The sequence below is a fragment of the Aulonocara stuartgranti genome (genome assembly GCF_965226115.1).
Source record: "Aulonocara stuartgranti genome assembly, chromosome: 15".
Taxonomy (NCBI): domain Eukaryota; kingdom Metazoa; phylum Chordata; class Actinopteri; order Cichliformes; family Cichlidae; genus Aulonocara; species Aulonocara stuartgranti.
The window spans coordinates 34596735-34622416 of record NC_138951.1 but is presented as its reverse complement, the minus strand read 5'-3'; the positions used below and the strand labels follow the sequence as shown (position 1 = coordinate 34622416).

The 25682-nt window shown below is 43.0% G+C and overlaps 1 protein-coding gene across 8 annotated transcripts; it reads right to left on the bottom strand.

Moving 5' to 3' along the window:
• Window positions 1–968: 968 nt before the first annotated feature.
• Window positions 969–25531, bottom strand: LOC309688808 (protein bicaudal D homolog 1-like; the record flags this gene model as incomplete). 8 transcript variants are annotated; one of them, XM_082504780.1, is made up of 11 exons in its annotated part: window positions 969–4014; window positions 4823–4974; window positions 6550–6744; window positions 7405–7783; window positions 8054–8232; window positions 10345–10839; window positions 12543–12717; window positions 12957–13261; window positions 15745–15900; window positions 17688–17900; window positions 25298–25531. In XM_082504780.1, the coding sequence occupies 11 exons, from the start codon at window positions 25529–25531 to the stop codon at window positions 3009–3011; spliced, it is 3489 nt and encodes a 1162-aa protein (XP_082360906.1). In that variant the 3' UTR covers window positions 969–3008. The 8 variants fall into 8 exon arrangements, with proteins under 8 accessions (XP_082360906.1, XP_082360907.1, XP_082360908.1 ...); XM_082504781.1 differs by having other exon boundaries at window positions 15745–15897; XM_082504782.1 differs by having other exon boundaries at window positions 25313–25531.
• Window positions 25532–25682: the final 151 nt, after the last annotated feature.

Sequence of the window (25682 nt, the reverse complement as noted above, 5' to 3'; positions counted from 1 at the left end):
CGCAGTGGATAAGATTTGACGTTCTCTTAATCTGCTACATGTAACCAGTGTGGAAACATTACTGTTATTGTGTGCCTTAGTGAGTGACCTCTGTGCCTGAAGAACTGACCTCAGAAAGCTGTGTCTCTATTTTGTAAGCCCTGTATGCTAAACCCAGCACAGTAAACTGGCCTTACAGGGAGGCTGTCATACAGTCAATGGGCAGAAGAGACTAACAATGCTGAGGGCAGGTGTCTGTAGAAGGCCAAGCTGTGACTGTGAGTCAGTCTAACGAGCGTGTGAATACTCAGTGTGTATGCTAGTGCACGACACATTTTGTTGTACGTTATGGTTAAGTAACAAAGACACGAGGACTCAGACATCCTCACTCCAAAGAAGGCGACTGCTGGTGCGTGTGCTGAAGGCCTGACACCCCAGGGGTGCTCCTTGGTTTATTTGGCTCTGCGCTTTGTCAATGAATGGCACTGCAACAAACAAATCGTTTATTTATTTATTTATGTTTCTGACTGTTTTTAGTATCAATTAAATCTAAAAAGCAAGTGACAGGCCACACAAAGTTGATCATTTTGGCTCCAGATTTTTTTCACGAACAGTATCCAGACCAAAAAAAGTATTATGACTAAAAGTAATCCAAGCCAAAGACAAATACGTAAAGAACAGCATTTTAGCCTGAGGTACAGGAGGAGTAACATGTAAAAGGAAGCACATTATCTGTTTGTGTCCAGGTGAAGGCAAGCTGCCAGAGCAGGCTAAACTGTAAGTACCGTGCAGCTGGTTCCTGCTGAGATATCAGGTGTAACAGAATTTTTAAGGCCCGTCAAGCATCTTTCAAAATAACTGTCAGTAGACTCACATCACAAGAAGCTTCACATCATCTGTCAATCAAGAAGTGGTTACACAAGAGGCCAGTTTCAAAACAGATATCAACCTTGATTAACAAGCGTATTTCTTTTCACTCTTCCTTTAAGTTCACTCACTCACTCGGTTTAGCCAGTCTCTTCTCCCAGTTCAAACCACACCATGATGCTACAGGTCATCCAGCTCCAGGATGACTCGTGCCAGGCTGAATAACATATGTCAGGTTCACTAACTTTGGTGAGGTGAGCCCTCAGCTATGCTGAAATCATTCATTCTTTTACAGATGCTACACTGTTGGCATGCCATTACAACCAAGTCTACCATGACAGGAGTGAGTCAGAGTAATGCTTAATCACTTCCGCTCAGTGTCTATGACAGCATATTACAGAAAAAGTGATTTTAGGGAAAATAAATACATGAAAGAATTCAATGATGGTTCTGGAGGATATGGTAGCTTTCCAAGAAAACAACACAGTGATCTACTAACTAATGTGTTAATAGCTAATGTGCTCTTCCCTATATATCCATGCCATACATGCAGTGTGTTCTGTGATTATGTTCATGGGTCAGCGCTTCTTAAAAAGAATATGCAGAGAAAAGGATTTCCTCAAAAAAAATCCTTAAAGGAATGAACACTGATTAACTTAAGCTAGGTTATTCATTTTTAGGGTAAATATCTGGTAAAGACTATAAATTGGTCTTGGAATGATGGATCCTTGAAAAATCTAAAATATTTGGATGTCCAGTCTCTGCTATCAGATTTAGAGGCCTGTAGAGAGCACAGTGTTGAAGGTGGGGGCTGCTGTATTCTGTACATTTCTCGTATACAAGGCACATAATTCATATTGTTTAACCCTCACATACTGTTCAGGTCAAATTTGAGCAGTTTTGACATTTCACAGCAGGAAAAACATCCTTCATTTCGTTCTTTTGCCACAAAATGTGATGACTTTTACTAAAATGACCAAAAATGGACAAAAAGAAACACACAGAAGTGTATCTTTCCCTTTGAATCGTTTCAGGCAAATCTGAAATTTGATGGGTTGGAGAGCCTGACGCAGCCTTGAGTACTGCGCAGAAAAGAAAAATCAGAAATGTGTGGCGTCTTCAACTAATAAAATTATTAAACTTTTTCTTCCTTTTAACGAAAACTCTAATCTTTGGGGAAAAAAACTTAACCAGAAAACTGTGTGTTGGCTACAAGAACACATGAGATGAGATGGTACGGTTGGTATACTATAGTATCAACTGATCATACGGTGATCATACAGTTTAAGGTCCCTCATCCCAGCTTCCTGTTCATCTTAAAAGATTTTCTCCATCCCAAACCTTCCAAACAGCCTTCAACTGCAATTACACAGACCTTTCAAAGGCAAGCAGAGGGACAGTGAACATGCATAGCTGAGTGTATGGCTATATATAAAAAAGAACACTGGGTGTTGCTAGAGATGAACAAAAAATACTGAGGGATGAGCTTTATCATGGCAACACCCTGGACAAAGAAGACCACAACGGGAGGAGTGTCCCAAGAATGTACACTGGCCTGCAGCGAGGGAAGGAAATGAAAACGAGCAGCTGTAGACAATTGTCCACACAACCTGTGGGCTCCACGAGAGTAACTGAGTGCCCAAGCTATGCATCATTATCTGTGCCATGAGGATTTTCACCGTGGTCTAGGACAGAGGACCCACAGCAAAAACACTGCTTCCTCTGTGTCAAAAATGTGTCGGTTTAGAGGATATGAGACAGACTACCAATCAATGTGAGTATTAAACTGAATACAGAGTACAGTGTTTCATGTGTCATGAGCCCCATCTAAACATGTAAGTGTCCAGTCAATGTGTAGTCAACCTGATTCATCTAAATGCTAAAAACTTTGGAAAGTCTTCATTAATGTCCTCCTGTGAACCAGTCAGCAGTCTCAGAATAAAAGAAGGCGGGGACGTTTGTGCTCCATATAATCCCTGAGCAAAGTCACTGAACATTCAGAACCCACTGGCCACGGCTTAGGCACAGGAAACGGGAAACCAGTCTGTCCTCCTTTCTGTGAGCCCCCTCTTAGGTGATAAAAGAGAAGCGTTATGGGGGCTGCAGTTTGTTAGAAACGGGGAGCTCAGTGCAGTAGCCTTTGACAGACTTGCAGTACAGCGTCATTCCCGGGGCCTGTAGGAGCTGTAGAATCTGGGGTAGAGGGGCGTGTAGTGTGAGGAATGGCTGTAGGAAGTGGAGGTGCCAGAGGTGAGGTAGGAGCTAGAGGGGGTAAAAGCAGAAGGGGAGCCGTAATAGGCAGATGAATAGCTGTGGGAAGAAGATGGGGAGTAAGGGAAGGAGTAAGGGGAGGATGAGGAGGGAGTGTAAAGGACGGATGAGCGTGTCATGCTGGGCAGGGGACGAGTTCGAGGTGAGGGGCTCCACGTGGACCGTCTGAGACCCAGACCAGGGGACCGATAGGGAGAGGAGGGAGCAGATCCTGGCTGGGTGGGCCTGGTAGTGGGGGAGAGAGGAGGGGTGTGAGTGTGTGGAGTGCAGTGCCTGGATAGGCCTGAGGGGCGAGCGGGAGCAGGGGAGATGTTGGCGCTGAAACTGGGGGAGTCGACCACAAACGTCCGCACCCCAACCGTCCACTGGGAGTGAGAAACCCTCAGAGGGGTTGAGGGTGGGGTCTGTGCTGAAGGAGGCGAGGGGGGCTCCAGAGAAGGGGGGCTCCCTGGCATTGGAGGGCCACTCAGCGAGGCAACCGATGGTAATGACGGACTGTGAGAGGATGCGTGCGAGGTGAGGGAGGTGGTAGCTGAGGCCAGAGCCGCAGTGGCTGGGCTAAGGTGGTCAGAGGGATCATTGCGAAGAGCTGGTGTGGGGCTGATAGAAGGGAGGCTGCCAGGGGCCAAAGCTGGACTGGACCCTTGAGCAGGATTGGAGGCTGTAGTCAAAGTCGAGGGACTTACTTTGGGGGTGCTGGTTTTTCCACGGGTCAACCTGCTCCCCCGGGTGCGATGGGACTGCTCCTGATCAAAGGCCAAGTCCTCCAAACGCTGGGTGAGGGCCAGTTTCTGCTGGATGGCCATCCGCAGGAGAGAGTTCAGAGTCTTCTTCTCATCCTCGGCTGCAGCCAGCTGCCTCTGCATCTCATCCAGCTGGGTCACATACTCATCACACCTGCACAAAGCAGACATTTGAGTAGTGTAGAAAATGAACTAAAATGTAAAATGTGGAAAGAAAGACAGATGATGTTTGCACTCTAATTGGATAGCTACACATTACCTGGTGGAATGTCTAAGTTTGAGTATGGTGAAAAAGATACGTGATGCTAGTTAATAAGCTCCAGATAAAAGCAGCTGGGTGCTGTGTGGAACATTTGTAAAGACTGAAACAAGTAAAATGAGGAAAATGTAAATGCATGAAATATCAACCTATTCTTTAAGATGACAAAGTCTGTTGACTGAGAGGAAACACAAAGCTGAGTTTTTGGACCGTTTGTCTTTAGAAATAGAGCTGGGCTGTGATGTACATTAGTACATTAATGAAGTACATTCCTGGTTGTCTGTGTGGGTGCTCGGTCATCCAGATCATGGTAATCTTAAGGAGCTTGGAAAGAGAAATGACTGGACTTCTTATTACATCCTGGTTAAATTCTTTAGAGGCTTTCCCTGACACACTAACCCACAGGTATCGAACTCCAGGACTCGAGGGCCGGTGTCCTGCAGGTTTTAGATCTCACCCTGGGTCAACACACCTGAATCAAATGATTAGTTCATTACCAGGCCTGTGGAGAACTACAAGACATGTTGAGGAGGTCGTTTAGCCATTTAAATAAGCTGTGTTGGATCAAGAACACATCTAAAGCCTGCAGGACACTGGCCCTCGAGGCCTGGAGTTCGACACCCCTGCACTAACCCAACACATGGATTCTCAAAGAGTTTCTGGAAATGTTTGTGCTTCAGTATGTTCTGTTTTGTTCTCTGACCTGGTAGCAAACATGGCTCGCAGAGAGGAGAACGTGGCGGCGTCTTCCTTCAGGGCCTTTAATTCGTTCCTCAGCTTTGTCATGGTGTCGGTCACCATGGACTTCTCCGCCTCATACTTACTCTTCAGGTTGGCCAGAGCCACTTCTGCTGTCTAGTTAAACACACAGACATATTAGTGACTGTATATTAAGCCCCTTTTCCATTAGTACCTACTTGGATAAACTGGTTTTGAATTACTGTGAAGTGTCTGTGAAGGTTCATCGTAGTCTAAAAAGCTTGGAAAGAAAAGCATCTGGACTTTAAGTTTCTTGAAGACGTTTCACCTCTCATCCGAGAAGCTTCTTCAGTTCTAAAAGCAATTTGTGGAGAGTTCCAGATTTTCAAGCCCTATTGGGAGTGTCCCTAAGAGGTTCCTCTGTCTAGGGAGAATCAGAAGGGCAAATGGAACAATACTGTCAACCCTTATGTAGCAGGTTTGTCAGAGAAACTCCGGAGAGTCTTCTCAAAGCACGACATCCAAGTGTACTTCAGACCAGCCACACAGTCAGACAAAAACTGGTTCATCCCAAAGACAAGTTTAACAATGTAGTGTATGCTGTACAGTGTAGTGAGGAATGCTCAGACCTCTACATTGGAGAAACCAAACAGCCACTTCATAAACACATGGCACAACATAGAAGAGCCACCTCCATAGGACAACACTTGGCTGTCCATCTGCATCTAAAGGTCAAAGGTCACTCTTTGAGGATGCCAATGCTTACAATTTGGACAGAGAGGACAGATGGTTTGAAAGAGGAGTAAAAGAAGCCATCTATGTCCACTGTGAGCGACCATCTTTGAACAGAGGAGGTGACTTATGACACCAACTGTCTGCCACCTATGATCCAGTTTTGAGATCCTTCCCAGACGCCTTAACGCCCACTCACATCCTGGGTCATTTGACCTCAGTAAATCACATGATAGGGTGGGGCTAGGTTTCACAATGGGTTCATCCAAAACCTTAGCTGATTGTGATTCACACCTGTTTTCACACCTTGGCTCGTGTGATTAGGTAGAGGATCAATAGGGTTTCCAGGACCCTCTTATGGACACTTATCTGACAGCCAATTGACATGAAGTCACATTTTAGTACCTGCTCAAATCGCTTGGAACCCCAGCTGAGCAGGTACCTGGTATCAGGTAATATGACCTTGATCCAAGTAGGTACTCGTATAACAGGGGTTTTAGTGTATATTATGTATACCGATTCAGAATGACTTTCCTTGACTATTTGTCTAGAATATTTAGCAGTGGACAGCAGTAATCAGTTGTTTGCAAATATCATTTATATGTTTCATATGCATAACGGAGAGGAAGAAAGCAAATGTGAGATGTACATGGCCAACATGTGAGGAAGTCCAAGAACCAGTTTTTAGGAAGAAGGGAAGTTGGCATCTGTGACTGTTAGAAAGAAAGCACTTAAGCATAAAAACCAAACTGCTCCGTCCATTCAAACCAACAGTTCTTTTCTTTTTCACTGTCTATGAGAGAGTAGAAAAGCACTATATAAGAATCAGTCCGTTTACCATTTATTTACATGCTTATGTCACTACTTGTTGGGTTGGTGCTTAAAACTCTCTGAGGGGTTTTACTTTTTTGTTAAATACACGTAGGGAAATGTCAGCAATGGAAAATTATTGAAATATTGTTGCCTATAATAACTTAACCATCACGTTTCCATACTCACCTGTTTGTTAGCCTTGAGCACCAGTCGAAGAGTGGCTATCTGCTCTCTCTTGGTGCTGAGTAAAGATTTGAGCTTCAGGATCTCCTCCATGCAGCTTTCCTTATCCTTATCCAAGAGAGGAACCAGTTCCCGGGCTGCAGTCCTCTGTTTGGACAGCTGCAGTGACCTGTCCACTGCCCGCTGTAGGTGTTTCACCTGGGGAGGAGACAGGAGCAGATAAGAAAAAAGGAAACCACTGGAGGTGTCACATCTTATGCCGGAAGAAAAGAAGGTGGTAGAGAGGAGGAACAACGATTAACACTATATTGCCTAAAGTATTTGCTCATCTGCCTTCACACGAACATGAATTGGACCATGTCACCACTACTCTAGAGTCCAGTGGTGGCGTGCTTTATAGCATTTGAATTGTGTTTGGTGATGTAAGGCTTGGATGTAGCTACTCGGCCATGGAAACCCATCCCATGAAGCTCTCTACACACTGTTCTTGAGCTAATCTTTACAAGTTTGGAGGTCTGCAGCGATTGACTCGGCAGAAAGTTGGAAACCACAGCCACTATGCACCTCAGCATCCGCGGAGCCCACTCTGTGATTTTATATGGCGTACCACTTTCTGACTGACTTTCTGTTGATCCCGATTGCCTCCACTTTGTTATGTACCACTAACAGCTGCCTGTGGGATATTTAATAGTGAGGACCTTTTCTTTAAAAAATGTTTGTAGAAGCAGTCTGCATGCCGAGGTGATTGATTTTATACACCCATGTTCATGGAAGTATTTGGAACACCTGAATGCTTGTAGGGATGAGAAAAGACCTTTGGCAATATAGCAGCACATCAGGAGGTACAGGCAGATGTACCTGGTCTCTAATGATGGCGCTGAGGTTGTAGATGTTCATGGGCTCCCTGCGCAGCTCACCAGCAGGCTCCATGGCTGGCGATGAAGATGACGATGATGATGAAGAGGCACTGATGCTAGGTGAGCGGGTTGGAGGTGTGCTAGGTGGCAGGCTCTGCTCAGATGGCACCTGAAGGACCTCTTTCTCCACTCTTCGGCTCCCTCCATGTAAGGGCTCTTTGGATGGAGACTCCGAGGGCGTCCGCGACTCTCCTGGAGTTGAGGTTGTTGAAGCAACAGCAGCAAGCCGTCTGGCTAGGCGTGGTGTGAGAAGAACTTTGCTGTTGTCTGTACACATGGCTTTGAGACTAGAACTAAGGCCCCTGAGGCCCCTGCCTTGTCTGGAAGAATAGAACAGATAATGGAACAGAACCTTTAGTGTCATAGGTGCTTTAAACCTGTTCTTTCTCAACTAAGACATCAAGTAAAAGAAAGCAAGCAAACAGCTCAATGCTCACCAAACCCTCACCCTTAAGCTCCCAGGCCTCTCGTAGATGATATTATTTTTTAAAGAAGTTTTTATAGAACAGACAAACACACCTATGATGTGAGTGGTTTTATTTATTATTTGAATTTCCATGGATACTCTAAGAGCAGTAAAACAGTCACACCTGTAGTAATCCAGCATGACACGGTTGGGCGTCTCATCGTTGCACAGGCAGACATGGTGGTAGAGCTGGGCGAGCTCCTCACTCAGGGTTACCAGCTCATCCTGAGCTGCGTTCAGTGCCCCTTGGCTCTCATTGGCTGCTGACTGAACAGCCTGCAATTCAAACTCCAGGCTACAAATCTGAAAAGAGAGGAGAAGGAAATGAGAAAAAATTAACATATGCACAATTGTTAAGTACCTGGGACACATAAATAAAGTGTCCCAGGTACTTAAATTTAATAATCGAAATTTTAATCATATACGTAATAATTTAAATATGAATGTTGCAAAAACTTATTTTTACTCAATGATCATCTCTCATATGGACTATTGTTTGACGTCCTGGTCACTTGCTTGTCCAACAACACTAAAACTATTGAAAACATTTATAAAAGAAGTTTAAAACTACTTGACAAAAAACCGACTTCCCACCACCACTGTCATGTGTTAAAAAAAAACATAAATTACTGAACTTCAATAACTTAGTGAAACTTAAAAGAGTGAGTTTAATATATAAAGTCTTACACTCCCTTGCTCCACCACCACTAAAGCAGTTCATTAGGCATAAAGAAAGCTCAGACAGGACCACTCGAGCTACAATCCGAGGAGACTTGTTTATACCCCACAGACGGACAGCATTTGGGCAGAACGTCCTCTCTGTTAAGGGAGGCCATCTGTGGAACAGTCTTCCTCAACCCATTAGAGAATGCTCTACACTCAATTTGTTTAAGGCAAAGGTTAAAAACTGGTTATGGACAAATCAAGTGTGTGATCATGTATGAGTTGTATAGTTTTAATGTTTTATTTGGGAACAGAATGGTGTGTATGTGTAAGTTTGGTGATGGAGTTTTTATTATGAATGAATGATGAATTTTTATGAATTATTATGTCTATTTTTTTATGTTTAAGGACAACAGATGGAAATTAGCCTTTGGCTATAATCTGGCATGTTTACATTCATGTAATTTTTTTTTTTTTTTACATTTATGTTCATTAACATGCACTGTCCTAAATAAATAAATAAAATAAAAAAACAACAAAAAAACAAAACTGAAATTGTAGTCCCCCAAAAAACAAAAAGCAGAATATTGATTGATGTCCCAGAAGTTCAACACTAGCTGTTTCTCAGTGAAATTCTTTCTCTTTCTTGGCTCTTGGTGGAGGTGGACGCATCTTTTTCCCCTCTCCCTCCCTTATCTTTTCCCGCTTGGCTTTTATGTCCTTGTCAAGTCTTGTCTTGAAGTTCTCCAGAGGCCTGCTAATGTACTAATCATTTGATTCAGGTGTGTTGACACAGGGTGAGATCTAAAACCTGCAGGACACCGGCCCTCGAGGCCTGGAGTTTTCTACCCCTGAGTTAAACAAACCCTTCTCATTGCTATGAGCTGAAGGATAGTTGGTATATTCCAGTCTGCTCCTACCATTACCACTGAGCCTACTCTTTACCATTGATATCTGTGCTTCACCCACATTATTGTAAGTGCTTTTCTCCCCTTACTTTACTCAGTGTCCTCATCCTTTCCATGAACTCTTTGTTGTTTACTTAGCTGTTCGTAACCAAATGCTGTTCCCTTCAGAACAGAGATAATAAATGTGTCACCCTGTTACTCAGTATCTGAGAACTGGAATAGAGAACCATCTCTTTGCTTTCATTCAAACATACTGCATATCGGCTTCAGCTTTCATTCCCCATCTGTCCACTACCTTCATTTTCCTCCACCTATCTGTGAGCCGACTTCCTTATTCTCATGCACTATTCTTACAACTTTGCCAAATCAGTTTTCAGGTTTGCAGCCCGTTTGTTGCATGACTGCAGGAGCTGGTGTCACCAGCACTCTGTAGCTGACATCACCATCCTGCCTTAGCTGGTATAACCACTGTAAAAACCTATATAAATCTGTGAAGAGACAGCTGAACACTGTTTGAACTGAACACTCCTCTCAGAGAAAGACAACAGCAGCCACATTCATTGGAAAGCAATAAGTGATACTTTCACATCCACCTGTCCTCCCGCAGCCACCAACCCCGAGTCTGATAGACAGGGAGGCCAGTTCTCTCTGCAGAGGGCCTCCAAACACAATCCACTAGGTTTCATTCACTCAACACACAAATTCATGAAACTGGCAAAACTAATCTTACCTTCACATTAAGTTCACAGTGTAAAGATAGAGAATGTGAAACATTCACTCTCACAGACTCACAGGAGAGGAGAGGAAACAGACTCTATGACAACAGGCAGTATGACTTTGTTACCTTATCCCGTCCCTCCCGGCAGTTCTTTTCCAGAGAGGCAACCTGCCTCTCCAGCTTCTGGAGCCGACTCCTTTGCCTTGGCTTCTCCTCCACAGCTCCCTCCACACACTGAGCAAGCTTCTCATGGAGCACTTTTAACTCTGCCTTGAGCTCAACCACCTCTGTCACAGCCACACGGTACTTGCACTGCAAGATCTCCAGACTGGGAGTTTGGTATGAAAATACCAGACTTTTACTCTTCTCCTCTGCAGTTTCTCCTTCCTCCTCAGCCTCATCGTCTCTATCCAGCACCAGCAGACTTTCACAGTTGAGTTGAGAGGTGGGACTGCTACAAGCCTCCTGGCTGACCCTTCGATGAAGACAGCGGAGAGCAGAGACTTTCTGGCTCAGGCGGAGGGTCTTCTCGTGCTGCTCAGTTAGGGCCCCCTGGGTGTGCTGCAGCTGAGTCTGGGACTCCTGCAGGCTCGTCATCAGTGCTGCTTTCTCATGTTCAACCTGAAGAAGCCAAGTGCATGATTAAGGAAAGCCGTATCCCGCGTGACTTAATAAACTGCAGTTTCTGAGGTTACAGTGATGTCAACATAATCGTTGTAAGAAAGTAAAAAGATAAGAGGTGCAACCACAATCCCATTTCTGAAAAAACTGAGAGGCTGTTTAAATGAAAATAAAAACACAACATTTAAATGGGAAGTAATTCAGTGACAGTAGCACAGATATCACAATCTGACCATCTTCTGGAAAAAATCGTTTTAATATCTAAACGTATTAAAAGGGGAAAACCAAAGATTACGCTGCTACTGATGTGAAGATGTGAATTAGAACCCGTTCAGGAAGAAACTGTTCTGAGCCGGTACTTGCCGCCAAGGCCGTGTATACTTGTGTCCATGTTTGACATCATCATCATCTAAGCGACACCTAGAAATGTTTCCTTGTCTGCCACCAGAATGAGATTGTCCAGCACTAATTCAAACTAAAGTTCATCAGCAACTGTGCAAACAAACCCAGAAGCAGCAAGCTGCAACCTGGAAGCCACTGGCTGTTGGTGGCTAAAGCGTAGGTGGACGTTAGCTGTTAGCCTAGCCCTTATCTCACTGATATATTTCACATACATTCTTACTAACTGGGCTTCCTGGGGACCACAAGAACAATTTACTTTGAGAATCACACAGATGCACTGATTTCCAGTTTTCAGCCAGGAACAGTTATCCCAGAAGACCAATTATGAACCGGTGTGTTTCATGCACATTTTGTGCACAGCAGCGAGCCACATGCTACACTGTTGGCATGTAAGTGAGTGAAGACATCAGTGCATCTCTAGTCATAACAGCAAAACAGGAATAATAGCCAGATATATTTCTTCTTAAAGCATTATTAGTTATGTCATCCAAAGAAAAGCTGATTTTTTTGTTGTTGGTTTTTTGTACTTTTATTCAAAGTACATGCTACATTTTTCCTCAAAAAGTACATGCTACATTTTTCCTCAAAAAGTACATGCTACATTTTTCCTCAAAAGCTTATTTATCATCCTCACAGTTTTTAGTCATATTAAACAAACACTTTTTGTGCTCAGTTTAATCCCCCCAGGGTCAGTAAATCTCTCCAGCATGCTCTGGGTCTGCCACTTTTCTAGCCTAGAACGCCTCACCCACGAGATGCTCAGGAGGCATCCTGGTTCTCTCTATGAGGGGAAGTAGCAGCTCTACTCTAAGCTCCACACCCTACTTCAGAGGAAGCAAATTTCTGCTTATATCTATGATCTCATTCTTTCTATCTCCTGCTTCATTCACCCTTCACTCACGAACATCCTTAAATTCGTGCATTTTTGTGCTTTCCCGGTCTTGAACCACGGGCTCAAACTGGGAGGTGCTGATTCTCTTCACACTTGCTTCGTACTCAGCTGCACAGCACTCCAGTGCAAGCTGGGGGCAGATGAACCCAACAGAACCATCATCTCCAAATAGCAGAGACGAGATCCTGAGACCACCAAACAGTCCACGGCTTGGCTGCTCCTAAAAAGCCTGTTCCTAAATGCCTTGAACAGAACTGGTGACGAAGCAGTCTGACTCACTGCTGGTAATGTGAAGCAGACTGGGTGCGGTTGTAGAAGTAAATTAATTTACTTTGACATAAACTATTACATTTATTAAACTGACTGTCTTCCTTAGTCTACATGTCAGGATGATATCATTGGAACGTACCGCTATCAGCTGCTGCTTGAGCTTCTGAATCTCTGTCAGGTTCATCTCAGTAAGTAGGTCTGATGTGGCGGCCCCCTCAGTTTTCAGACACTGCCTTCTGCACTCTCCATTAGCCCTGAGCGCTGAGCCCACAGCCGTCACTGGTCCTGAGCCACTCTGAAGGTGACCGTTACATCTGGCAGATTAGAGCAGAAAGTGTCTTGTCACAAGCTATAGTGTCAATAACAGTAAGAAGAAAAGTTTTAAAGCAACTTCATGTAAGCAACGACCTTTGAACACAAGCAGCTGTGGCCAGTGACCAATTAGTAACTGCTGCACCCCCCCCTTACTCTCCCATTTCTGCAGATTACAGTCTGAATGCACTGGGTCGAGGAGACAGGTCTGTGTGCCTGTGTTTGTAGGTGTGATATCCACCTTGTTGGCTCCTCTGTGTTTGGGGAGAGCAGAGTAGTTGGGGTAGCAGTGCCACTGGGCGGTGCTGAGGAGAATATTAGATTTGCACTCCCAGTGTAGGCCACATCACACATGCTGAGGTGGTGAACAAGTTCTCTTCGCAGGTGGTTCTTCTGCTCGCGCTCACTCTTCAGAGACTCCAGCGCCTCCTCCAGCTGGGCGTCTGAGATGTCCTTCAAACGCAGTGCATCCTGTAACTGGCTGGTCAGCAGCTCTGTCTCCTCCTCCAGAACTTTGATCTCATGTTTCAGGCCTTCATACTCCACCTGAACAAGAGTGGACATTCACATTCAAATGTATGAACCTTTATTTTGAGTTGCTGCTACATTGTTTAGGTGATTAATATATATTAAAATCAAAATTGCTTTGAAATGTTTGTAAACACAATATATATTTATTCTAAACTTTATGCATATATTTTGTGCAATTGCAAACCTAAATACTTCAGCTTAGATAGGCATGTTGATGCCCAGAGTGACAAGTAGGTCCAACTTTGTAAAAAACACATTCCTCCTGCTGCTGGTATCACTCACCAGGCTAAGCAGGTTTTGTTACTGTGGTCACATGCCACAGTAGATTGAGGGCTGCTGATGCTAACAGACTCAATAAACTGATCTGCAAGGCCAGCAATGTTGTGGGGATGGAGCTGGACTCTCTTAAGGTGGTGTCGGAGAGGCGAATGTTGTCCAAGATAAAGCCAATGTTGGATAATTCCTCCCACCCACTCCATGACATGCTGGCTAGCCACAGGAGCACGTTCAGTGAGAGACTGAGATTACCAAAAAGCACCACTGAACGACACAGGAAGTCATTCCTGCCTGTGGCCATCTCCCTGTACAACTCATCCACCTAACACACTGTATACTGCAATAGCTACACCCTTTTTGCACATGCTCTTCTTTCTTATTTAGATATTAATCAGTAAGTGACTTATATGTATATATTGTGCTATTTCTTACTTCCTGTATTGTCTGTTATTCTTACTGTTTGGACTGGAGCACTATAACCAACATAAATCCCCTAGGGATCAATAAAGTATTCTGAACATCTTCTCCTTGACAGTTCACAAATAAAGCCAAACCCCCACCTTTTGTTTTGCCAGTAGCTATCTCCCCATATGTGGGTGAAACCAGGCAGATCCACATTGGTCTCAGATGTACTGATTCAACCATGTTTCAGAAAAACATGAGTGAGCACTGACGGTATATGTGGTCGGGCGTGGCCTGCGGTGCCGTGCAGCGAGGGTGGACGCACCTGCACGGCATCCTTAATCAAGCCTGCCGAGTTAAAACACAGGGACTCGGGGGTTGGTGGGAGTTGTGGTGTGATGTGATTTAAATAAAATGGCTCAAAACTATGATCCCTGGACCCGCCGCGTCTCATTTACACCACAGTATACTTTCTGAGTTTTCACCAATATCTCTAGATTATCACTTTTGTTGGGCAGAGCTGACATTTCTCATTATGACTGCTGCCAGAAAGGGTCTCTATCTCTGATTCCAATCCTTCACCTTTGCACCAGCACAGCAAACACAAAAACACCTCTTGTTACAGGCCCTGGCCTTGGAAGAAGGGAACCAACCTCCTGTCAAGCAAATTCAAGCATGGTAACCCACACAGATGGTTTGCTGTTGGAACCTGTGGTTACTTCCGCGGGAAGTCTATTGAACCAGCTGAGGGACGCCGGACCAGTCAGCGACTGATTGAGCACAGGATGGTATCTTCTAGATTTGCTCCGTTTCAATGAAAAAGAAAATCATTGAATTGAATTTCATCAGCATAACAGTGATGGGAAATGTCCTCGAAGGGGCTCAATATATGTTGGAGGGGAAGAAGATATATTAAAAACAATAAAGGCCCCAAAACCGAACCTTGAGGGACACCGTAAGTAAGGGAGGTAGAGGATGACCTGAAATCAGAGACTGCCACAGAAAAAATCGGTGATGTAAATATGAGGAGAACCACTCCTAGTCATTTAACACTGAACAGGTAGAAAAACCAACCGTAGTGACTGACTGATTGAAGATTCTCCATAATACAATGTAGTGAATCCACAGACATTGGCCTGACAGTGGATGAATACTGAAATGCTGCACATGCTCAGCGTCTGACTAATCTTAATGTCTTACCTGTCAAACTGGAAGTTCCACAGGAAAGTGAAATGAATCGGAGATTATGAAGAAATCTCATCTTCGCCCATATTCTAAATCACTTTGTGTGCTTCATTTCTTTTATATCCATATGTTTGGATTGTGATAAAATACTAGATGACAAGGAGAAAATCTACAGATGCAGAAAGGCCCTGGAAGTTTTGGACCCAGGACCACCTGTTTGCTCTAGCCTGACCACATATTGTCATCTGCGTGGGCATACCTGGTATAAAGCTGGGACAGGCTTCTGACTCCCCTGCAATTGTTGCTGGTTAAGTGGGTAAGAACACTAACTAATGGATGGATTCTCAGAGTTCACTCAGAAAAGAAGTATACAGAAAGACAGAGGGCTGTCAGCAGCAGCTAGGGACATAGAAGGGTAATCTTTTCTTTGTGCTAGATGAATTGTGCTTCTTTAACTTTTGGACCTCTTAGTAGATAAGTACACCTTTGATTGACATCTGAGCCAGCAGGGAATATACATAACTGTCTGGTAACTGTAGCTAATAAGTCAAAGACAGCGCTAAAGTCTAATGACCTTCAGCATCATACATACACTTTGAAACAGTTTCACGACGTTACTTGAGCACTGTCTGTACCTGACTCTGTTTAAGGGTTGACACCAGTTTCTGCAGAGAGATGTTCTCCTCCTCCAGCTCGGTGTAGTCCTGGAGAAGCCGTGACTCTCTGAATTTGTATTCTCTGATCTCTTCTCGCATTCGGGTCCGCTGTAGCTCCAACATCTCATTGCTCTGCTAAGACAGCACAAAATGAGAGCTGGAGCTGCTTATGACACAGTTCTCACAAAGGAAGGTAATGTAACCAGTATTTAGAGTTTGCAGGATGAAATTTTTAAAAGAGGGAAGGTGAAGGATGGATTACAGTATATCTCCACACAAAACCATGAAAAACTGACATAAAAAAAAATGGAGAATGAAGCTCATATACAGTCGTGGTTAAAAGTTTTGAGTATTTGCAATGTTGTCCCTTCTTTTTCAAGACCTCTGCAATTGGCCCTGGCATGCTGTCAATCAGCTTCTGGGCGAAATCCTGACTGATGGCAACCCATTCTTTCATATTCAACACTTTGAGTTTGTCACAATTAGTGGGTTTTGGTTTGTCCACCTGCCTCTTGAGGATTGATCGATCGCAAGTTCTCAATTGGATTAAGGTCTGGGGAGTTTCCTGGCCCTGGACCCAAGATTTCAGTGCGTTGTTCCCCAATCCACTTAAGTTATCACTTTGGCCTTATGGCACAGTGCTCCGTCATGCTGGAAAAGGTGTTGTTCTTCACCAAACTGTTGGATGGTTGGAAGAAGTTGCTGTTGGAGGATGTTTTGGTCCCATTCTTTATTCATGGCTGTGTTCTTTGGCAAAATACTAAGAGAGCCCAATCCCTTGGATGAGAAGCAGCACCCCACATGAAAGGTCTCAGGATGCTTTACTGTTGGCACGAGACAGGACTGATGGTAGCGCCTACCTTTTCAGATGCCCCAAACAATTGGAAAAGTGCTTCATCAGAGAAAATGTCTTCACCCCAGTCCTCAGCAGCCTACTCCGTGTACCTTTTGCAGAATATCAGTCTGTCCCTGATGGTTTTTTTGGGGAGAGTGGCTTCTTTGCTGCCCTTCTTGAACCCAGGGCAGCTTCCAAAAATCTTCGCCTCCCTGTGCGTGCAGTTACACTCACACCTGCCTGCTGCAATTCCTGAGCTCACAGCTGAATCATCTTTAGGAGACAGTCCTGGTCGTTGCTGGACTTTCTTGAGCGTCCTAAAGCCTTCTTCACAACAACTGAACCTCTTTCCTTGAAGTTCTTAAAGAGCCAATAAATGGTTGATTTACCTGCAATCTTAGTAGCAACAACATCCTTGCCTGTGAAGCCCTTTTTATGCAGCACAATGACGTGTTTTCTTGTAGGTAACCATGGTTAACAGGAAGAACAATGATTTCAAGCCTCACACTCATTTTAACAATTCCGGTCTGCTTTTCTAATTCAGTCAGCATGACATAATGATCTTCAGCCTTGTGCTCGTCAACATTTTCACCTGTGTTAACGAGAAGATTATTGAAAGGATCTCAGCAGATCCTTTTATGGCAGCGATGAAATGCAGTGGAGGCTTTTTTTGGGATCAAGTTCATTTTCATGGCAAAGAAAGACTTTGCAGTTCGTCGGATCGCTCTTCATAACATTCTGGAGTAATGAAATCATAGCAAATTGCCATCATAAAAACTGAAGTAGGAAAGTTTCTGAAAACCAATGTTTGAGTCATTCTCAAAACTTTTGGTCATGACTGTATGTAAAGGGTTTTTAAAGTCTGGTTGTACTGAAGTCTCTGACAAAACAGCCCTTCCAGCCCCTTGTCCATGAACTCGGTAGTCACTTTCTTGATGAGAATGTGATCGAATTTCAAGTCTTATTAAACATGCCATGATCATGATTTTGATGACACTTTAAAAACACTCTATCAAGTTATCCATAAGTCTAAACGTCCAGAGTAAGTATCTCTATTAAATATGAGAGCCTTATGATTGTACCGTACCTCCCTGAGCTCCTGCAGCAGGCTGCTCAGGTGCTCGCTGTCAGCCTGTGCACTGGAGGCAGCCACTCGACTGTGATTCAGTTCCAACTGGAGCTCCAGGAGACGACCCCTAAAGTAGGCCTCCTTGGTGGCAGACTCCTGCAGCAGTGTCTCCTCATTGTTCTCCCCGTCCTCTGCGACCTTACGCTGGGTGGAGTATGCCTGGCCGAATGCCTGGAACAGGACAGGAGGGGAAAGGATTATTTCTCTTGACTTTACCTGGGGAGAAAGGTACAAAAATGAAAGTCCCTTTCACCTTGTATAAATGATACATGAGTGATTAACAAGATTTTTTTTATCCTTTATTTTTATATTGTTTCATGTACTTTAACGCAATTAGTAGAGACCAAGGTAATGCATGCCAGATAGAATAGAAAAGTGCTACATGAGACCCGGTCCATTTAACTATCTATTTATTATTTACCATCCAGAGTAAGTATCTGATTAGTGGCCATATTTCTAAGATTTTTAGGGCCTAGTACAAGAACCTCTGTTTTATCTAAATTTAGAAGCAGAAAATAAAAGGTCACACAGCTCTTTTTTGTCTCTAGGACATTACTTCAGTTTGACTAATTGGTATTTGATATCTGGCTTCATGGGCAGATAAAGTTAGGTATCATCAGTATATGCTATGTCTTCTAAAGGAAACGTATGTAACATAAACAGAACTGGTCCTAGCACTGAACCCTGTGGAACTCCATAATTAACCTTAGTGTATAAAGAGGATTCTGTATTTACATGAACAAATTGGAGTCTGTTAGATCAATATGATAAAAACCACTGCAGCACAGTACCTGTAATACCTACGGCATGCTCTAATCGCTTTAATAAAATATTATGGTCAACAGTATCTGACGCTGAACTGAGTTCTGGCAATGGTTTAACTACTGCCGTGAGCCTTCAGCAAGTGACCTAATTTAAACATTGTATCAGACTAAGTTGACAGTTCCTCTGTATGTTTTAATGCAGCCTTACTTCTGTACATTTACTGTATGAAACAAATGGCAGTGGATGGAGCAGCTATGAAGTTCACTTTTCTTCACATTCCAATTTGTTGCAAAAGTGATTTTTTTTATAATAAAGCTATTCAAATTATTCAAATCTTTGCAGCCCTAGATCAATCCATCTCTGTTAAGAATTGTTAAAATGAGTGTGATGCTATTACTAAAATAACTGATAGCTACAGCTCTAGATTGATGATATTTAAGATTGAAGCATTAATTAATGGTAGGACTTTGATGAGCAGTCTTGTGGGAATGGGGTCTAAATGACATGTATTGCTTTTTGAGATTAAATAGAACAGGATACGAAGCATTAAAACATGTTAAAAACACAAAAGCCTTATTAAGCGCAGTGTTGGGCCCAGAAGTCTTATTAAGTCCTGTTAAATAAAACCTTAAAGTGAACGAGGGCTTACTTTCTTCTTCACATGACTCTACCTCACCTTCTTTGCCTCCATCATAATTACTTTGACTTCAGAATGCAAAAATAAGTCGTTTTTAAGCATTTGCTGTGACCAAATCTCTTGAGGTTGCTTAACAAGATAACATCATTATGTGTTACAGTAAGCTGTCACCGGGTTGGACTCATCATAGGCCCGTACTTAATGAATAATTCATCACATCCTCTCCATTTTTGTGCGGATGCTTTGAAACCCTGTCCAGGCATGCATCATTTAGACCTCCAGGCTGTTTTTAAGAGCAACTCAGTTTTGGTTGTTCCTTCCACAACTGACAGAGATCAGAAATAGAGGCCAAAAACAAGTCACTGCAGCGTCTCGATCTATATATCTATATATATCTATATATATCATATCTCAGCAATTTTCAAGCAAAGCTCCTCCTGGATGAGAATTACTTTCTACTAACTGATTTTTGCCAGCATAAAGACTTTTCTTCCAAAGCACCTGCAGAGTGAAAGGATCCATCCCACAACATTAGGTGAGTAAGGATGGCAGTGTCTGATGACTATAAAGGGAGGGGTGCCATTGGCTGCATGACATCACAGAGGATAACTGCACTCAGTCCCCTTCTGTTTTTAGCCTCATCAGCTACACTAATGAACTCACTGCATTTTCCCCTCTGCTTCACTTGTCACATATCCCATTCACTCAGGCTGACTATTAAAAGACATGCGGTGTTTGTTTCTGACCTCTTAGCATCAGAGTACTTTTTTTGCCTAAAACCTTAACACTACTGTGCAAACCTGTTAACCAGCACCTTATCAACAACATTGCCAGTGCAATAAAAAACATTCATAGAAGAAAAGGGACATAGAAGAACACCATCAGTCCTGAAATGCCCTGCCCAGAACCCAGACCTCAACATTGTTAAAGCAGCGTGGCATCATTTTGACAGAGAATGAAGGAAAAAGACAAACATCAAAGAGATCTGAATGAACCCTGGACACCTATTCCTGAAGTATTATTTACAGAAATCACAGAAAGCTGCCTGACAGTGTTCAGGTTGTGCTGAAGAATAAATAAGAAGACTTTTGCAAGTATTGTACATTGTGCATATTCTTACAGATATCCTGTTTGTATTATGTGAGTATAAAAAAATGATAGTGATGACATCCAAATACCAATGATTAAAATGTCCTGCATAGGGAGCAGATTTAACAGAAACAGTAAAACCCCCGAAATGGAACCTTATGGCACACCGTAGGAAAACGATAGGAAGAGTATGGAATTACATTTCTATCAAAAGTCAAGTGTGACAAAAAATACAATTCAGGCAACTAATTTAATTTCACGGGTGCAGGTAGATGGATAGGAACTCAGCAGCCACACACACAAAGAAGTCATCCCAACATGGGCGTGCTGCTTTCTTGCATTTGAGCAATATCTTTAAAATTAGAAATATCCGCTTTCATCATTCGTTGAAAACTGGTTCATGCATTTATTACTTCTAGGCTGGACTACTGTAATTCATTATTAATGGGCTGCCCTACAACTTGTTGAAAAACCTTCAGTTGATCCAAAATACTGATATAGACTAGAAAGAGAGAGCATATTTCCCCCAAATTGGCTTCTCTTCATTGACTCCCTGTTAAATCTCAAGTCTCCTCACAGATCTCATAGTACCATATTACCCTAGTCTAAGACTGCTGGCTGACTTGTGGTTCCTTGAACATTTAACAGTGAAATGGGAGGCACAGCCTTCAGCTTTCTGGCCCCTCTTCTGTGGAACCAGCTCCCAGTTTGGATTTGGGAGCTGGTTCCACACTCTCTGCTTTTTAGTCAGGGTCACTATAGTTAGTGACCCTGACTCATCCCTTAGTTACGCTAAAATAAGCTGGTTTAGGTCATCTTATTAGGTCTAACTGTCAGACTACGCTAGTGACGTGGATCCTGGTTTCCTCCACGGACATGACAATGCATACCCTCATGTGAGGAGACTAGGGCTGCAGTTATCAATTATTTTAGTAACCAAATAATCTATCAATTATTCCATCAATGAATCGAATAATCAGATAAGAAATACTTTTGTTTTATTGATGAGCAATAATGAATGTCTTGATGCATGCTCAATCATCCAGGTAAGTAAATCTCCAAAAGTTGATTCTGTTCATCTGGACATAGTGTTTTCAGTGGGAGAAACGTTTCGTCACTCATCCAAGTGACTTCTTCAGTCTCCAGAAGTCTCCTGAAGAAGTCACTTGGATGAGTGACGAAACGTTTCCCCCAATGAAAACACTACGTACAGATGAACAGAATCAACCTTTGATGGGTAATAGCAAATATTCAAAAGAGAAAAAAATTCAGAATGAACTGCTAATTGGGTTCCATTTTAGAAGTTGCAATGTTTTAAAGTTTACCAGCATAAGACATCTGTTAAGAAAAAAAAAAACAATAAAAAAACTTAAATGCTAAATTTTATATTTATATATATACTATTTACTCGATGAATAGTTGCAGCCCTGGATGAGAGCATGCAGGCAGTCCTGGAGGATGAATGAATTTATGACAATGTCTGCCCCCCATGCTTGCCTGACCTAAATCTGCAAGAACACCTAAGGGACGTCATATTTCACTGCATCTGACACTGCCAGGTTGCACCTCCGACTGTCCAGAATCTCAGTGATGTCCTGGTCCAGGATGGTTTCCTGTGTTCTTGGGCCACTTAACACAAACTTTAAAATGTGTGAGGGATTGCCTGAATTAACACTTAGGAGTGGATTTATTCAAGCATGGTCATAGGAAACAACATTAGTAGGGCTGGGCTATATCATACCGTTCACGGTAATACCGGTATAATGTTGGGCAACGATAGGAAAATGAAATATCGCCATAGAATATGGGTAAAACGCGCATGCGCAGTGCCTTTGTTTACATACGCACATGGCGGCGATGCAGAATGAGAAGAGCGAAAGTGGATCGTTGAATGAAACGGATGAACCAGAATTGGTTTGTAAAAATGCTGCAACTTCAGTGGTGTGGGACTGGTTTGGCTTTCATCCGTCAGATACACAACAAAGCACTATTTTTGGTAGCGCATGCTAGCGGGCCGTCGTTATTACCGTGTTTTTTGGAAAATACAGCACACTTAAAATCAATCCTTTGATTTTTCTGAAAATCGACAGTGCCCCTTATAATCCCGTGTGCCTTATGTATGAATTCTGGTTGTGTTTACTGACCTGGAAATGATTTTATGTACACGGCGCTCGAAAATCTGTCAAATGTTTCAGTACGACTTTGCTAAGCTATGAACCCACACTGCTTGATGGATTGTCGGAGCATTACGGCTATCGTAGGCGGAGCCTCGCGGAGTGATACGTACTGTGCTGTATTGTGTGTGTATAACCTCTTTTTAAGTTTTGTGGATATTATACATGGTTATGCTGAGGATATGTCGGCCAATTTCCACTGGAAATGCCTTTTGTTTAAACTGTCACCAAGGAATTTGCATTTGCACTGTTACATTTTTCTATAACTTTAATGCACTTAAAAAAAGCTGCTTGTTTAAGTGAAAATACATTGATGGGGTTTTTTTTTTTTTGCACTAATAAAGTTGAGGAATTGTAAAGTATTTTGTCTAGTGTCAATTATATCGTCAGTTATATCGTTATCGCAAATTTTCAAATGTATGATAAATATTTTTGGTCATATCACCCTGCTCTAAACATTAGCTCCAAAAAGTTAAAATTTCATGAGAATTATTTTTTGCAACCTGAAGACAACAAACACAATGCTAACTTGTGCTGCTATTAGTACACGCTAACTTAGTCTTAATTGTTGCTGTTCATAGCAATGAAAACAACTGTACAATATCCCAAAAAGTTGATTCTGTTCTGTCTGCATCTGAGGCTGAATCTCATGTGGTTCCTGTAATCACCATCTTACGTGCTGTTTGCTCATACTGACATACACATTTAGGCTGTCCTTGCCAAAGTGGGTTAGAATTTCTTGATGCATGCTAGATGATTGAGCATGCATCAAGACAAACTGTAAAAAACACAAAAATGAATCATGGATTCAGTCCTGCTCCTGTAGGTCATCTCTGTCCTGAATGTATTTTTAAAAAGAAGACAGAAGAGAAACAGATGCAGTAGAGATGTAGCCTGGTCACTTGAATTTAAGAAATTCCTTATAGAAACCTAAATATTCTCTAAATTAATGGAGTCGCATGGACACATACACATTCTCACAAACTGGCAGATTGGTGTTAGCATACAGTAGCTCTCCAATAAATGTAAGTCAGAAAAATTACACAATCCCAAAATTATCCCTGAGACTGACTATGAGACTCACTGGAGGTGAATCATTATCACCATTAAGCTCCAGTGTGGATAAAAAACCCCATGCAGAATTACATAATTCTATAAAATATATTGAGTAGTAAAGCTGAGTACTTAAAAGTCTTGAAAGACAAACAACCTACACGTGGTGAAATGTCCCAATAACATGAGAGGCGGTGTACACCCTGGACAGGCCACTAGCTTGATGCAGGGTTAGCACAGAGAGACAGAAACCAGTCGATTATGAGTGAACACCTAATCACCAGTTAACCTAACCCGGTTAATTACGTGTCTTTGGACAAACACATGGAAATTCCACCACACCACACTCCGCAAAGATTCCACAAAGTCAAATTGGGGTTGTTCTTGCCAGGAGGCAACAGTGCTAACCACTGCACCACCTGCCAACTAGCATGAAGGAAACCAAAGTCCATGGGGAGTATGGTTGCAAAGCTGGAACTTAAAAAGAAGGGGACAACCAGAAGTGTAGCCTGCACCATTTTTTAACTCTAAATGGAGAAACTTCGCCCAGCCTGGACACTGCTACTATATCTGGTATGTTGACTGAGATTTATATAAAGCTCTTCTAGTCTTACTGACCACTCCAAGTGCTTTTCTACAAAAAGCCACATTCACACATTGATATAGCCCTTTATTCTTTGCCATAAATGCTTCAACTTTGCCACTCAGACAGTGACGGACTGGAAATTTGGGGATTTGGTATCCTGCCCAAGGACACTTTAATATGTAGACCTCTCTGATTTACCCTGAGATTGAAGGAGAGTGAATACTAATCTCATGTTCATTATATGGACACAAACGCAAACAGGTTTATGAGGTTTCAGCGTTGTTGTATTGTATTTTTTCCTATTTCTTAAAGACATTTTCCATAGATGCAAACAAAGAAATGGGCAGGTGTGGCTCAGGTGGTGGAGCAGGTCAGTGGATTGACTCCTGACTCCTCCAGTCCTACTTGTGCCCACAATTAACCTTGGACAATGTACTGAACCCTGAGCTGCTCCTGATGCATCTATTGGAATTTGAGTGTGAGTGAATGTTAAAAAAATGCTTGGGCATAGATTAAAGCACTGAATGCGTATGTATGGGATTGAGTAAATGAGACTTGCAGCAGGAAGTCCTGTGAGTGCTCAACAACAGCACCATAAAAGTACCAGCCTATGTAATAATAATGTGTTTTGTTTCCAGCAGCCTGCAATACAAATTCCTAAAGATACAATTTAAACTGGTTCTTTGAAAAGTTGCCTGTTATGTGTAGTCATAGGGTGTCTTTTCATGTTCGAATGATTCATAAGTCAGTGTTAAATGGATTTAAAAACAAAAACCATTCCTCTGAAAATCGTCAGGTACAAGGACTGGAGTGAAGATGAGTGGAAAAAGCTGACATTGTCCAAAAAAGCCCATGAGAAAGCTAAGAACTACTGAAACCAGTTAAAAATGACAAGAAAACCAGACTCCTTGGAAGCATGATATAAAGAAATGGTGGGTGTATGAGGGGAATTTAGTATTTTGCCCAGAAAGTTTGTAGTGTGTGAAATATAATGACTTGATTTAAAAACAGATTAAATAAAGAGCATAAAGCAACTAGCCTGTATTACAGTACTGTCTTTAATCTTTGACAAGCTAAGCCATATTGGCTAAAGAGCTGGCATGTCCAGCAGGTGTGACTACAGGTGAAGTGTGCACAGACAGGCTTTTTAATGAACCACCCTGTGAGCTCATAACATCCTCCAGCGGGTGCAGGTGAGAAGGTGCTGTCAGAAACGCCTCACGCTAATCAGATCAGTGCATGGATTTCGAGTAAGGAGTCATACCCCTGCTGACCCCACCTCCTGCAGCTGCTCCAGCTCCACCCTTAGCGCCTCCTGCTCGGCCTCCAGGTCGGCGTACTGCTGCTTCAGGCTCTGGTTCTCCTCCAGAACCGCCAGTCCGCACTCCGCCGCCCGTATCTTCTCGCGGTTGGCCTCCGCCAGCTCCCGGGTCAGGCGCTCCACCTCGGCCCGATATTCCTCTACCGTATCCCCGCATCCTGCTCCTCCGGCAGCCATCGTTCCTCTGTCCCTCCCTCTGCCCTCTCTTCCCTGCGGCGGACGAACAGAGAGCCCTGCCAGAGGGAGAAAACAAGCCCCACCGCCTCCTCTGGGGGAGTCCCAACGTCCTGCAACTCAAACAGCACCAGCGAGCATCCACGGCTTTCAC